Source organism: Macaca nemestrina, chromosome 2 (assembly GCF_043159975.1).
Source record: "Macaca nemestrina isolate mMacNem1 chromosome 2, mMacNem.hap1, whole genome shotgun sequence".
In the NCBI taxonomy this organism is placed as follows: domain Eukaryota; kingdom Metazoa; phylum Chordata; class Mammalia; order Primates; family Cercopithecidae; genus Macaca; species Macaca nemestrina.
The window spans coordinates 63,110,483-63,127,185 of NC_092126.1; the positions used below are offsets into that span (position 1 = coordinate 63,110,483).

Genomic DNA, 16,703 nt, shown 5'->3' on the forward strand with positions numbered 1-16,703 from the left:
TGAATTTCCTCAGTTGCCTGGACTCCAGATGGAAAATCACTTGCTGCTAAACTATTTCAAGATTGACATTTGTATGATAACACTGAATGAATATGTTATGTATTCCAAAAATGTCAACTGAATCCATATCTTGCTTTCTCCTTCATACAGCAGATGCCATTACTCATATTGCCTTCATGCTTGTTTATTTATTTATTTATTGAGCAGGGTCTCACTGTCACGCAGGTTGGAGTTCAATGATGTGATCAGGGCTAACTGCAGTCTCCACCTCCCCCACTCAAGCAACCCTCTTGCCTCAGCCTCCCGAGTAGCTGGGACTACAGGCACGTGTCACCACACCCAGCTAATTTTTTTTTTTTTCATTTTTGGTAGAGAACTCTTGCTTTGTTGCCTAGGCTAGTCTCAAACTCCTGGGCTCAAGTAATCCTCCTGCCTTGGCCTCCCAAAGTGCTGGGATTACAGGTGTGAGCCACCATGTTCGGCCCCCCTAACCATTTTTTTAAAAAAACTTCTGCACAAACATCTTTAATACCCTCTTCATTTCATTCTGTTCATCATATTCTTCTAAGTTTCGTTCACTTTATCTTCATGTGTCTGGTTTATAACTGGAGTACTCTGAGAAACTTTTGCTGTATTTACCATGTAACAAAAAGATGTTTTCCATAGATAAGTATATATTCTATGTATATAATCATTCTTTGGTATCTGTAGGGGATTGGTTCCATTACCTCCCACTGATATGAAAATCATAAGTTCCTAATATAAAATGGCACAATATTTGCATACAACCTACGCATATCCTCCCACATAATCGTCTCTAGATTACTTACTATAGAAATAAAATGGCAATACTATGTAAATAGTTGTATTGTTGGGAATAATGACAAGAGCAAAGTCTATACACGTTCAGCACAGATGCTATCTTTTTTAATATATTTGATTCATGGTTAGTTTAATCTATCAGTGCGGAACCCATGGTTACACTGAATGTACATACTATGCATAGACATGGGTGTTTATAAGTCATGCAGAAACTAGCAATCCAAACAGTAAACATGGTTGTCTTGCTCTTAAATGTAATCCATGGGCCCATTTAGCTATTATCTAACGTGTTATTAAATGCTACCATAGGCAGAATAATGAAACTAAAAAGAATTAACCTTCTTTTAAGACTACAAGTATATTTTAATGTCTGAGTCAACTGACTTCACATCAAAGGGTGGCAGATTTTAAGGGCTTTACCCTCAGGCCCTGCCCAATCTATTGTTCTTATTGTATACAGTACAAAGTATTAAATGTGGGCCAAATAAACTCTAAGAATAAGCAACAATTCGTAACTTGCTATATTCAAAATATACAAAAATATACATTTTCAAAAACAAATGTTTTGATAACACATGTTAAAAAGCAATAGTTTTCACAATTAACTGCCAAATTAATCCAATGTCCTGAAATACACTACAACGACAAATGTAACAATATATACAGCTACACATATACATACAGATTCTTTTTTGTTTTTCTTTTTTTGAAACAGAGTCTTACTCTGTCATCCAGGCTGGAGTGCAATGACCCGATCTCGGCTCACTGCAACCTCCGCCTCCCAGGTTCAAGCTATTCTCATGTCTCAGCCTCCCAAGTAGCTGGGACTACAGGTGCCCACCACCACGCCCACCTAATTTTTATAGTTTTAGTAGAGATGGGGTTTTGCAATGTTGGTCAGGTTGGTCTTGAACTCCTGACCTCAGGTGATCCACCTGCCTTGGCCTCCCAAAGTGCTGAGATTACAGGTATGAGCCACTGTGCCCAGCCACGGATTCTTAAGAGTTTCACTTTAAAGGAACAAAATAAATATTGCATATTCAAGATTTATGAATAAAATATGATTTAAATTTTCCTCACACTGTAATTTAGGGTATCAACATATATTACAAATATTTGCATATTGTTATACATACAATAATTTTTATGTATTTCTTAATTTATTAGGCATTTTGTAAAGTTCCTTTGAACAACAAGCTCCTTGAAGGCAGAAACTATGTTCTGTTTCATTTTGACTATCTCATACCTACCACAGTGCCTGGTATATAATAGGTATGCACTACATTTTTATTCAATGAATAAATAAAAATTTCCTCACTATTAAACCAAGTTCTAGGTGTCAAGAAGGCTTTAAAGGAAATGAGGTATATACTTCTGAACTGCATTCCACAAGCAAGAATTAATTAAGCACACTTTTTTGTGTACAATCCTAATTTGAATATGTTTTTATGCTCAAGAAGAATTGCAACTGCTTTAGTCTCCCAAAAGGAATAGATAATTTGCATGAAGTTACTAATTATACTTTAAGTCCTGTTCCTCTCTAGCTAATTTTGGCAATGGATACTTTGCTTCTCTCTGCTACCTCCTGGCCCAAAGGTTCTATTGAACCACTAAACCATATTTTACTTGACCAACGGTGATATAACCAGCTTCCTGAGTTTCATTTATACAAGCTAATGACAGGTATCTAAACAAATTCACAGGGATACCATTCCAAGATGGCTGAATAGGAACAGCTCTGGTCTGCATCTCCCAGTATGATCAACACAGAAGATGGGTGATTTCTGCATTTCCAACTGAGCTCTGAAGACAGCAGTGGTTTTCCCAGCACAGCGTTTGAGTTTTGAGAATGGACAGACTGCCTCCTCAAGTGGGTCCCTGACCCCCATGTAGCCTAACTGGGAGACACCTTCCAGTAGGGGCCAACTGACACCTCACACAGGTAGATACCCTTCTGGGACGAAGCTTCCAGAGGAAGGATCAGGCAGCAATATTTGCTGTTCTGCAATATTTCCTATTCTGCAGCCTCTGCTGGTGATACTCAGGCAAACAGGGCCTGAAGTGGACCTTCAGCAACCTCCAACAGACCTGCAGCTGAGGGTCCTAACTGTTAGAAGGAAAACTAACAAACAGAATGGAACAGCATCAACATCAACAAAAAGGACATCCACACCAAAACCCCATCTGTAGGTCACCAACATCAAAGACCAAAGAGAAACAAGAGCAGAAAAGCTGAAACTTCTAAAAACCAGAGCACCCCTTCTCCTCCAAAGATTCACAGCTCCTCGCCAGCAATGGAACAAAGCTGGACAGAGAACAACTTTGACAAGTTGACAGAAGTAGGCTTCAGAAGGTCAGTAATAACAAACTTCTCCGAGTTAAAGGAGCATGTTCTAACCCATCCCAAGGAAGCTAAAAACCTTGAAAAAAGATTAGATGAATGGCTAACTAGAATAAACAGCGTAGAGAACACGTTAAATGACCTGACGGAGCTGAAAACCATGGCACGAGAACTACGTGACACATGCACAAGCTTCAGTAGCCGATTTGATCAAGTGGAACAAAGGGTATCAGTGATTGAAGATCAAATTAATGAAATAAAGTGAGAAGAGAAGTTAAGAGAAAAAAGAATAAAAAGAAACGAACAAAGCCTCCAAGAAATATGGGACTATGTGAAAAGACCAAATCTCCGTTTGATTGGTGTACCTGAAAGTGATAGGGAGAATGGAACCAAGTTGGAAAACACTCTTCAGGGTATTATCCAAGAGAACTTCCCCAACCTAGCGAGGCAGGCCAACATTCAAATTCAGGAAATACAGAGAACACCACAAAGATATTCCTCAAGAAGAGCAACCCCAAGACACATAATTGTGAGATTCACCATGGTAGAAATGAAGGAAAAAAAGTTAAGGGCAGCCAGAAAGAAAGGTCGGGTTACCTACAAAGGGAATTCCATCAGACCAACAGTGGATCTCTCAGCAGAAACTCTACAAGCCAGCAGAGAGTGGGGGCCACTATTCAACATTCTTAAAGAAAAGAATTTTCAACCCAGAATTTCATATCCAACCAAACTAAGCTTCATAAGTGAAGGAGAAATAAAATCCTTTACAGACAAGCAAATGCTGAGAGATTTTGTCACCACCAGGCCTCTCTTACAAGAGCTCCTGAAGGAAGCGCTAAACATGGAAAGGAACAACCAGTACCAGTCACTGCAAAAACATGCCAAATTCTAAAGACCATCGAGGCTAGGAAGAAACTGCATCAATTAATGGGCAAAATCACCAGCTAACATCATGTCAGGATCAAATTCACACATAACAATATTAACCTTAAATGTAAATGGGCTAAATGCCCCAGTTAAAAGACATAGACTGGCAAATTGGATGAAGAGTCAAGATCCATCAGTGTGCTGTATTCAGGAGACCCATCTCACGTGCAGAGACACACATAGGATCAAAATAAAGGGATGGAGGAAGATCTACCATGCAAATGGAAAGCAAAAAAAAAGTAGGGGTTGCAACCCTAGGCTCTGATAAAACAGACTTTAAACCAACAAAGATCAAAAGAGACAAAGAAGGCCATTACATAATGGTAAAGGGATCAATTCAACAAGAAGAGCTAACTATCCTAAATATATATGCACCCAATACAGGAGCACCTAGATTCATAAAGCAAGTCCTTAGAGACCTGCAGAGAAACTTGGACTCCCACACAATAATAATAAAACTTGGACTCCCACACTTTAACACCCCACTGTCAATATTAGACAAATCAATGAGACAGTAGGTTAACAAGGATATCCAGGACTTGAACTCAGCTCTGCACCAAGCAGACCTAATAGACATCTACAGAACTCTCCACCCCAAATCAACAGAATATACATTCTTCTCAGCACCACATCACACTTATTTCAAAATTGACCACATAGCAGGAAGTAAAGCACTCCTCAGCAAATGTAAAAGAACAGAAATCACAACAAACTGTCAGACCACAGTGCAATCAAATTAGAACTCAGGATTAAGAAACTCACTCAAAACCACACAACTACATGGACACTGAAAAACCTGCCCCTGAATGACTATGGCCTGCATAACAAAATGAAGGCAGAAATAAAGATGTTCTTTGAAACCAATGAGAACAAAGATACAACATACCAGAATCTCTGGAACACATTTAAAGCAGTGTGTAGAGGGAAATTTATGGCACTAAATGCCCACAAGAGAAAGCTGGAAAGATCTAAAATTGACACCCTAACATCACAATTAAAAGAACTAGAGAAGCAAGAGCAAACACATTCAAAAGCTAGCAAAAGGCAAGAAATGACTAAGATCAGAGCAGAACTGAAGGAGATAGAGACACAAAAAACCCTCCAAAAAATCAATGAATCCAGGAGCTGGTTTTTTGAAAAGATCAACAAAATTCATAGACCATTAGCAAGACTAACAAAGAAGAAAAGAGAGAAGAATCAAATAGACACAATAAAAAATGATAAAGGGGATATCGCCACTGATTTCACAGACATACAAACTACCATCAGAGAATACAATAAACACCTCTACGCAAATAAACTAGAAAATCTAGAAGAAATGGATACACTCCTGGACACATACGTCCTCCAAAGACTAAACCAGGAAGAAGCTGAATATCTGAATAGACCAATAACAGGCTCTGAAATTGAGGCAATAATCAATAACCTACCAACCAAAAAAAGTCCAGGACCAGATGGATTCACAGCTGAATTCTACCAGAGGTACAAGGAGGAGCTGGTACGATTCCTTCTGAAACTATTCCAATCAATAGAAAAAGAGGGAACCCTCTCTAACTCATTTTATGAGGCCAGCATCATCCTGATACCAAAGTCTGGCAGAGACACAACAAAAAAAGATAATTTTAGACCAATATCCCTGATGAACATAGATGCAAAAATCTTCAATAAAATACTGGCAAACTGAATCCAGCAGCACATCAAAAAGCTTATCCACTGTGATCAAGTTGGCTTCATCCCTGGGATGCAAAGCTAGTTCAACATACTCAAATAAAGAAATGTAATCCATCACATAAACAGAACTAACAACAAAAACCACATGATTATCTCAATAGATGCAGAAAAGGCCTTTGACAAAATTCAACAGCCCTTAATAAACTAGGAACATATCTAGTTCCTAGTTTGGAACATATCTCAAAATAATAAGAGATATTTATGACAAACCCACAGCCAATATCATACTGAAGGCAAAAACCGGAAGCATTCCCTTTGAAAACTGGCACAAGACAGGGATGCCCTCTCTCACCATTCCTATTCAACATAGTTGCGGAAGTTCTGGCCAGGGCAATCAGGCAAGAGAAAGAAATAAAGGGTATTCAATTATGAAAAGAAGAAGTCAAATTGTCCCTGTTTGCAGATGACATGATTGTGTATTTAGAAAACCCCATCATCTCAGCCCAAAATCTCCTTAAGCTGATAACCAACTTCAGCAAAGTCTCAGGAAACAAAATCAATGTGCAAAAATCACAAGCATTCCTATACACCAATGACAAACAGACAGCCAAATCATGAGTGAACTCCCATTCACAACTGCTACACAGATAATAAAATGCCTAGGAATCCAAGTTACAAGGGATGTGAGGGACCTCTTCAAGGAGAACTACAAATCACTGCTCAACAAAATAAAGGAGGACACAAACAAATGGAATAATATTCCATGCTCATGGATAGGAATAATAATATCATAAAAATGGCCATACTATCCAAGGTAATTTATAGATTCAATGCCATCCCCATCAAGCTACCAATGACTTTCTTCACAGAATTGGAAAAAACTACTTTAAAGTTCATATGAAACCAAAAAAGAGTCAGGACTGCCAAGACAATGCTAAACAAAAAGAACAAAGCTGGAGGTATCACACTACCTGACTTCAAACTATACTACAAGGCTACAGTAACCAAAACAGTCTGGTACTGGACCAAAACAGAGATATAGACCAATGGAACAGAACAGAGGCCTCAGAAATAACACCACACATTTACAACCATCTGATCTTTGACAAACCTGACAAAAACAAGCAATGGGGAAAGGATTCCCTATTTAATAAATGGTGCTGGGAAAACTGGCTAGCCATACGTAGAAAGCTGAAACTGGATCCCTTCCTTACACCTTTTACAAAACTTAATTCAAGATGGATTAAAGACTTAAATGTTAGACCTAAAACCATAAAAATCCTAGAAGAAAATCTAGGCAATACCATTCAGGACATAGGCATGGGCAAGGACTTCATGACTAATACACCGAAAGCAATGGCAACAAAAGCCAAAATTGACAAATGGGATCTAATTAAACTAAAGAGCTTCTGCAGAGCAAAAAGAAACTACCATCAGAGTGAACAGGCAACCTACAGAATCAATCTATGCATCTGACAAAGGGCTAACATCCAGAATCTACAAAGAACTTAAACAAATTTATAAGAAAAGAACAAACTACCCCATCAAAAAGTGGGCAAAGTATATGAACAGACACTTCTCAAAACAAGATATTTATGCAGCCAACAGACACATGAAAAAGTGCTCATCATCACTGGTCATCAGAGAAATGCAAATCAAAACCAAATGAGATACCATCTCACACACAGTTAGAATGGTGATCATTAAAAAGTCAGGAAACAACAGATGCTAGAGAGGATATGGAGAAATAGAAATGCTTTTACACTGTTGGTGGGACTGCAAACTAGTTCAACCATTGTGGAAGACAGTGTGGCGATTCTTCAAGGATCTAGAACTAGAAAGACCATTTGACCCAGTGATCCCATTACTGGATATACACCCAAAGGATTATAAATCATGCTACTATAAAGACACATGCACATGTATGTTTACTGCAGTGCTATTCACAATAGCAAAGACTTGGAACCAATCCAAATGTCCATCAATGATGGACTGGATTAAGAAAATGTGGTACATATACACCATGGATTATTATGCAGCCATAAAAAAGGATGAGTTCATGTCATTTGCAGGGACATGGATGAAGCTGGAAACCATCATTCTCAGCAAACTATCTCAAGGACAGAAAACCAAACACCGCATGTTCTCACTCATAGGTGGGATTTGAACAATGAGAACACGTGGACACAGGACGAGGAACATCACACACCAGGGCCTGTAGTAAGGTGGGGGATGTGGAAGGGATAGCATTAGGAGAAATACCTAATGTAAATGATGAGTTAATGGATGCAGCAAACCAACATGGCACATGTATACCTATGTAACAAACCTGCACATTGTGCACATGTACCCTAGAACTTAAAGTATAATTTAAAAAAAAAAGAAAAAAAAAACCAAATTCACATAACTATAAACTAAAGGTATAAACTAAAATATTCAACTTGCCTGTTTTTGCTGTATAAATTTCATAGCAGATTTTCAGCGTAGGTAATTGGCATGGAAGGACTTTGACTAAGAGCCATCAGATCTAGTCCTCTTTCCCAGCTTCTTCCCTTTGCCCAAATTTTTTACCTTAGGTGCCTAAGGACAGGGGCTTGTATGTTCTATTCTTGCATGTCCCTATAGTTTCTAGCAGAGTATTCTGCACACTGTAAAAATGTAAATGCATGTTGGCTGTGTAAAATACATATAGCATAATCTATACAGATGTTATTAATATGGAACCTCGAAGTCATCTCTATGTCCTTATTCCCTAAAATCTACATCTACTCAACTGTTAAAACACATCTATGCCGCTGTAGCCTGTCAATGTCTGCCAACAAATCTCTTACTCAAGACCTAGTCATTCTACAATGTTTTCCTGGTCTCCTTGGTTGACTAAAAGGTAGAGATGGCATAGCAACTTATAATAGCATAATAATACAGATAATAACAGGTACTCTATATTGAGTGCTTACTGTATGCCTGGAATTGTCCTTTGAGCTTTGTAATTTAACTCATTTAATCCTCACAGCAATCCTGTTCAGCTGATATTAGTGTCACTGACTAAGAGATAAGAAGGCTGACATTCAACAATATTTTATAACTTGCCTAAGGTCGTGTATAGGTAAGCAAGTGAATATTTGAACTCAAGTGGCTAACTCCAAAGCCTGTGTTCTTATTAGCAAACTATGCTGTATCATTATCAAAATGAGTTGGAATAAGGGGAAAACAAACCTTGTTGGAAATATAAAGATATTCCTTGTTCTGTAATAAAGGCTGATTAAACCATGTACTTAAAGACCAGACTGTAAAAAGACCACCCAGAAGAAAGAGACTCCTAAGCAAGTGCCCTCTAGTTTAGCAGTCAGGCAGACCCTGATAACAATTTACATATGACTGAAAAGTACCTGTAAAACTTTCGCATTTGGTTGAAGAGGTTTAATGATTAGTTGCTTGCCTGCTGTATAAAGAACTTTTTCTGAATCAGGGCCCCACGCTACTGAATACACTGGTGTTCCTGAAAGATGGAAAAAAAAAAAAAAAAAGGCTGATAAACTTTAATTATTATGCCTTATAAAAAGAGAGATTGTTAAGAGAATGAAAAAAGTCATATGAGGTGTCATTTCATTTCTTCTCTTTTCAATGGACCTTTCAAAATAGAGTATAGTCTGATGTTGAAATGCTGACTGAGTTAATATTGACCTTTGAAAATCTACTGTGAGCAACTGACATACTATACTTTTAACTAATTAGGATCTTGCTGAGAAAATACAGAGTTTTAGAAATTCCATATACAGTGCTATTGAAATACATAAGATAAAACAAATATACTTCATTTTAATATAAAGGAATAGCAGAAAAGTCGTGATTTATCATTTCTCATCATCGACAGTCATCAGTATGCATTTATTTATTGGCAGCAAATGTTTTTACATTTATTTGCAACTAGTTCAACAAATGATGTTGGTTTAAAGCAGCAGTCTTGGGGCTTGGCTGCACATTGTAATCACCTAGAGCTTTTTAAAAATTTTTATTTTTAATTTTTGTGGGTACACAGTAGATATATTTATGGGGTACATGAGATATTTTGATACAGGTATGCAATATAAAATAATTACATCATGGAAAATGGGGTATCCATCCCCTCAAGCATTTTTCCTTTGTGTTATGAACAATCCAATTATACTCTCACCCTGTTGTATTATCAAATACTAGGACTTATTCATTCATTCATTCTATTTTTGGTACCCATTAACCACCCCACCCCCCTCACAACCCCCATTACCTTTCCCAGCATCTTGTTACCATCCTTCTTCTCTCTAACTCCATGGGTTCCATTGTTTTGATTTTTAGATCCCAGAAATAAGTGAGAACACTCAATGTTTGTCTCTCTGTGCCTGGCTCATTTCACTCAACATAATGAATGAACTACCGTTCCATCCATGTTGTTGCAAATGATTGAATTTCATTCCTTTTTATGGCTGAATAGTACTCCACCGTATATAAGTACCACATTTGCTTTATCTATTCATCTGTTGATGGACACTTAGGTTGCCTCCAAATCTTGGTATTGTGAACAGAGTTGCAACAAACACAAAAGTGTAGCTATCTCTTTAATATACTGATTTCCTTTCTTTTGGGTATGACTCAGCAATGGAGTTAGAGCCATCAGTATTAAACTGACTCAACGCATAAAGTAACTTAAATTTTACATACTAAAATACAAATGGTATACTCACCTTATAAATTAATTATCATACCTGATGCTACAACAGGCAACAGAACTTCCCCTCACATGCTACTTAAGCAGCAGACTAATGGACAGAAATAACTTCATCCCAAAATAATCTAATAACCTCCAACTCATGAATTCACAAATGGCAAATTTTTTTATATCAGATTAGGAAAAGTTTTGTTATCAGCTTTGGCTTTAGCCTGAAACCTTGGCTAAAAGAAGCTCCAATATGTTATAACTTGCATAAAGTTTACTTCCAGAAGAAAAGCACAAGTTTGATTTACCTACCACTCTATAAACTACATTACACTTGATAGTGTTTTCAATTGCCAATAGGAATTTAGAGATGGGATTTTTAAAATAAATTACACTTAAGTATAGTATTTTTTAGCTTAATTATTTTCTAGATTACCTAATGTCTTCTGGAAAACTATACTTTATGTAAGCCTAATTTTAAAAAATGACTATCATATTTATTGAAAGCATTGGTTATATGGCAGTAAATAATCTGTATTCCACTTCTCTGGCCCAGCTGTCTATTCATTAGGCAGGTGAATCAAGGTTATGTAGTTAATCTATGAAATAGTAACCCAAATATACTTACAAAACCAGCTTTTAAAAATTGTCTAGGACTCCTAAATCAGACTATTGTAGTAACTGACTTTCTGTGAATAAATGAACCAATGAATAAATGAATGAATCTTTAAGGAATTTACATTCTTAGTGGAATGAAATCTGAATTTCAGGGTTTGTGGGCAATCAATAAAATTTAATTGTTTATTTAAATGAAAAGCCCAACTGATGATACAATCAACAGGGAATAAATTTCAGTAAGAGAAATGCTTTTGTTTAAGAGGTACTCTACTTTTTTTGTGCCATTTTCTCCCTAATAAAAATATAATTCGTTTATGAACCAGTCCCAATGGTTTATAGAGGTTAGAAAGTCTAGTCTAGACCCAGTCCAAAAAAAAAACACCCTGAAACATGTCTTCCACAGTTCAGGTGTTATAAAATGTCTAAATCCTGTTTAGTCAATGACATCTAGGATTGTTCTGTATCAAAGGAACCCACAGAAATTCTTCCTGATGAGATGGCCAACCTCAGAAGGTACTCCTCCTTCTTCTGTACTTGATGAGTATATTTTCTGGGAATATTCTCTGGGAGTAGCCAGGAGGTGACCTGTGCTTCAAAAATAACTCTCCAAATGAATGAAGTTTAACCTTAATAAACTCCCCCAAAAATAGAAGTCAAAATTTCAGATATTTCAAATGTAGTTCTTGTTGATCACTGGAAAGGAGTAACAGGGACTTACTAGTTAAGGTGGTAGAATTATAGATGCCATCTTTATTTCCATTATTATAGTTATAATTTTTGTACAAAAAAGTAAATTAATGTTTTAATTTATAGCCTATCAAATCTTCATAAATACACTCAGTAAAATTATACTTTCCTGGGGTGTATACTAAACTATGACAAACACCTACCCTCAAGGAAATAATTCAGTAAATACAACTCCCATTGAGTTATACAGGATGTGACTTTAAGGCTTTAGTTGTGGTAAAAGGCACGGTTGGGGTATAGAATGAGGAACTAAGGACTCTTTAGTTCTCTTAACTTTAACATTTAATTTGTGGTCCCATTAAGTCAGTTATGACACCATTTCCTTTTTTATGAACCTTTCTTCATCGTATTTATCTTCCCTTTTGGGACAAAGAGATAATTCATTTCCTGCTTATAAAACAAATTTGTAAACAATAATGTTAAAAAAACAGGTATAACTTATATAATAAAAGAAAATAAGCTTATAAAGAAAAAGTTAAGTAATTCCTTTGTTATGTGGTTTTTAACCACATTCCTTCAATCAAAATACAAGCTATGGAAACAAATATGGAAACAAATAATTTATTTATGATAAATAAGCAAGGTCAATAGATAGGACTCATTAGTTACTCTCCTTAACCACTAAAAATTCAAAATGGATATAACATCAAAAGCCTTGATCTTTATTACAACCATTCCTTACATTTAAAATAAAATATTAAGCATGAAACTACTGTATATGTGAACATTTTCTTTTCTAGAAGGAAATAAACTACATAGCTATACAACTTTCAATTTGGGTGGTTCTAATAAAGATCATTATTAAAAGTGGAAGAATCAGCTTCACAGAATAATTTCTATTATTATGAAATCCATCCACTAGCATTTAAAAAATCTATAATATTTCAAATTTTTAAAATATACTTATTAAAGTATGAATTATTCCCACTGCTATGTTTCACTTTGCAAAGTCAGCAGGGAAATAACAAATTTAGCCTTTGGATTGAATTACTTTAAAACAAAGAGTGTAGCAAATTATGTAACAAAATGTTATTTATTTCATCATTAACAAAAATGGACAAAAAACAAATAGCTTTATAATAGTTTTTTACTTTTTATATCAGAAATTTTAATTTATGCTCCATTTCTGCTAAGACACTCAAAAAGATCTTGTTTTTCTAACTTTGTACACTAAAATCATGTGACCTTTTTGACATTTTTTAAGAAACCACATGCACCTGGGGTTGTGTTAAATGTCAGACCCTTATCTCTCCATAAAACAAATTATCTAAATTCTTTCAACCTGTTGAAGGCATTTTAAACCACAGAAGAGGAGACAAAAATGTATTTCAATTGTTTTAAGGAAGTACATGGTCAAATATACCATGTTTTTCACATTCACACTATAAAAGTATCCCCTAAAAACGTTGTTTTTGTATGTTTTTAAGAATGCCTTTGAAACAAACTGTTCACTACTATAATAAAGCATTAGCTATCTTTGCCTTGAATGCAGTATTGGTCTACATTGAGTGAATAGAAGTGAAGTACTTGAAATAGAGTCTGGCACTATATAGCACTATCTGTTAACTACTACTACTACTACAAATTATTTTGTAATGTAATAAGCAAGCATTTGCTTACTGTATTGTTCATAGTAGTAGCCATTTGATTTTTTTTTTTTTTTTTTCCTGTTTTGGCCAAATCATTGGCATTCAAAAACCAAGAATGGTTTCCTTTTCATTTCATTTGTAGGAGACATGAGCTAACAATACTTAGTCAAGTGGGATTTATTCAAAAAATTCCAGGCTCCATGCTTACGTATGTCACTGGATCAATACAAGAAAAAGTTTAAATAAAGGCTTTTTTTTTTTTTTTTTTTTTTTTTTTTTTTAGTTTCTATCTTCAACCACTTCTCCCTTGGGGGGTCTCAACTTTCCCCATAGTTTCACCTTTCACTTAACGTAACTGACTCCCAAATTAATATTTTAGCCTTTACCTCTGAGCTCCAACACATTTCTACTTGATCCAAAGAGATCTCCATCACAGAGCTTCAAATTCTACATATCCAAAACCATCATCCCTTCACATATATTTCCTAATTTATCCCTCTTTGAAGTCTTTACCCTTACAGGGTACATCCCTCTCAGTCCCTGAGAACTATTCACTTTTCCAACTACTGTTGTCACTGCCTCTATTCAAGCCTTAACCGCTGCCTTCGTTCAAGTTTTCATTAGCACTAGAATAGACAATTTCAAACCTTACTGGCCACCTCTATTTAATCTCTACCTCCTCTAGTTTTATTATTACTGCAAAGGGAATCTTTCTAAAAGATTGGCATTATCTTTTACTTTCCTGGTCAATTTTTTAAAGGTTTTGTATGCTTATAGAATAAATGCCAAACCCCTTCCTTTAGCATCCAGGACTGTCAGTGTTTTGGTCCCCTTGGCAGTACTATCCTTCACATGGCCTACACTCTGGCCCAAGAAGTTAGCTCCCACTCACCTGATTTCTATGTCTCACAGTCTTCTGTCTCTAAGCCTCTTATGATGCCAAGCTTCTTAACAGCTTCACTCCAATGCCAACAAGACCATTTCCTTTCCTATTTCTTCACTCTTCAAAGCCCAGTTCAAAAGATGCTGCAATATTTGCCAGGAAGACTTCCCAATACCTTCACTCTCCCCAGAGCATTAATCTTAACCCTCTGGTCCACTCCTACCTGCCACCAACAGCACCTTAAGCACATTCCCTTGTATTACAATTATTTATTTATTTATTTTTATTGATTGATTTTTTTGAGAAAGGGTCTTACTCTGGCGCCCAGGCTGGAGTGCAGCGACATGATCACAGCTCACTGTAACCTCAACGCCTGTGGGCTCAGGTGATCCTCCCACTTCAGTCTTCTGAGTAGCTGGGACTATAGGGATGCACCACTATGCCTAGCTAACTTTTGTATTTTTTGTAGAGACGGAGTTTTCCCATGTTGCCCAGGCTGATCTCCAGTTCCTGGGCTCAAGTGATCTGCCCACCTCAGCCTCTCAAGTGTTGAGATTACAGGCATAAGCCACTGTGCCCAGCCACAATTATTTACATTTACAGTTTACCTCCTTTACTAAATTCATTATAGACAAGTTCCATGTTTTGTTGTTCTATTCCTCCACTTGAAAACAGTGTGGGAAAAATGTCCTTAAAGGTTTACAGCATTACTTTATATACTTTAATTAGAGATTAAAACTGGAACAATGACACAAAACATATGGCCTAAGTATAATTATCTCTGGTGTACATATTATTTTTCTCTAATAAGGAACAATAAATTCCCCATAATACCATTAAGAATCATTTTTAAACTAAGTCAAATCCCCCCAACCAAAACTGAGATTAAAGTATCTTTTGGATTAGAAGAGAAGTTAATGACTATGGCTTTTTCTATCCAAACATCTGGCTCCAATAGTCAAGAAATGAATTCAGGAATTAATCTCTATTCATCAAGAAATAAGTATAATTAACACACATAGACAAAGCCACACGGATGCTTTCAACACTGTTTACAGAATTCCAAATTTTATGATAATTCAGGTTTATGTTATTTCATTTTTGTGTCAAAATTTAGTTTCTCCCTTCAAAGGAGGCAACAGTCTTGCATCCCCAGCTGCCTTGGCCTTCTTACTTGAGCCTTTAGCATCCAGCTCTCAGTAGTTCAGATTTACAATCACCCTCAAAACTTGCAGTGCCTAATAGATTAAAGAAACTTTATAAGTAATTAGGGACCTTTCCTTTTGGGTTAGTGTCATTATAACAACTTAACTGCTCTACTGATTTTTCTGGAGACGAAAAAGGAAAAGTCTATGCCTTATTAGGAAAGTGTTGGTGGCACCAATGATTAAAAACTCAAAAATTAGATGCATAGTTCTACAGTAAGTTTGTAATTCTTAGGCCAGAAAAATATATCAGATTACTCTGTTGAAATACCAAGAGGTTAGCCAAAATGGGGATATCTAGCTAATTTAATTCTGCTTATTAATCCGTAATTAACAAACTTTGAATGAGAACAATAAAATTAAAATAGGACAACAATGATAGGCATTTCAAAGTCATTTGATGTTAAGGAAAACACATTTTAAATGTTGATGGGTAATATCATTACATGATATAACGAATACATCAGAAAATCACCTGTACTTTATGGTATATTCTGTATTTTAGTTTTTAAGAAAATCTTGTTTACCCATCTATGAAGGCAGTGAGGGGAAGAGCATCACCATCCCTCTCTAAAATAAACACCTCACACAAAAACTAACTCAAAATGGATCACAGACCTGAATGTAAGCACTGAAATATAAGTGAAATTTTTATGGCATGGGATTAGGCAATGGCTTCGTCACTATAATATGAAAAGCAGAAGCAAATTTTGTATTTTTTGTTGAGTTGAGGTTTCACCATGCTGCCAAGGCTGGTCTCAAATTCCTGAGCTCAAGTGATCCACCCACCTCGGCCTCCCAAAGTGCTGGGATTACAGGAGTGAGCCACGATGCCTGGCCAAAATGTCCTGATTTTTAATACTGGGCCTCTACCATGCTGGTGGGCCAGATTAAGCTCAGAGGCCATCTAATTGTGATCTCCAGTTTTCTTCATTTGTGAACATGTGCTTCCAACTAGCCTTTCCAAGTCTGAAGACTCTGAATGCATTTTCTCCATGAGAATAAAATAAGTAGCAATTTGGTTCCAGACTCATTATACAGGAAAACTACAGCACTAAACTACCAGCACTATTATCACCTAAAACAGTGATCCCCAGCCTTTTTGGCACCAGGAACTGGTTTTGTGGAAGACAATTTTTCCATGGACCAGGTGGGGGATGGTTCAGGATGATTCAAGGGCATCATATTTATTGTGCACTTTATTTCT

At 36.3% G+C, this 16,703-nt stretch overlaps 1 protein-coding gene across 8 annotated transcripts in view; it reads right to left on the minus strand.

The window, feature by feature from the left end:
* Window positions 1-16,703, minus strand: part of LOC105488529 (intraflagellar transport 80) — a 186,634-nt gene that overhangs the window by 90,047 nt on the left and 79,884 nt on the right. For all 8 annotated transcript variants that reach the window (XM_071091184.1, XM_071091185.1, XM_071091186.1 and 5 more), the window contains one exon: window positions 9,151-9,260. In XM_071091184.1, the coding sequence (XP_070947285.1) occupies window positions 9,151-9,260 (110 nt within the window). The remainder of the gene's footprint in view (window positions 1-9,150; window positions 9,261-16,703) is intronic.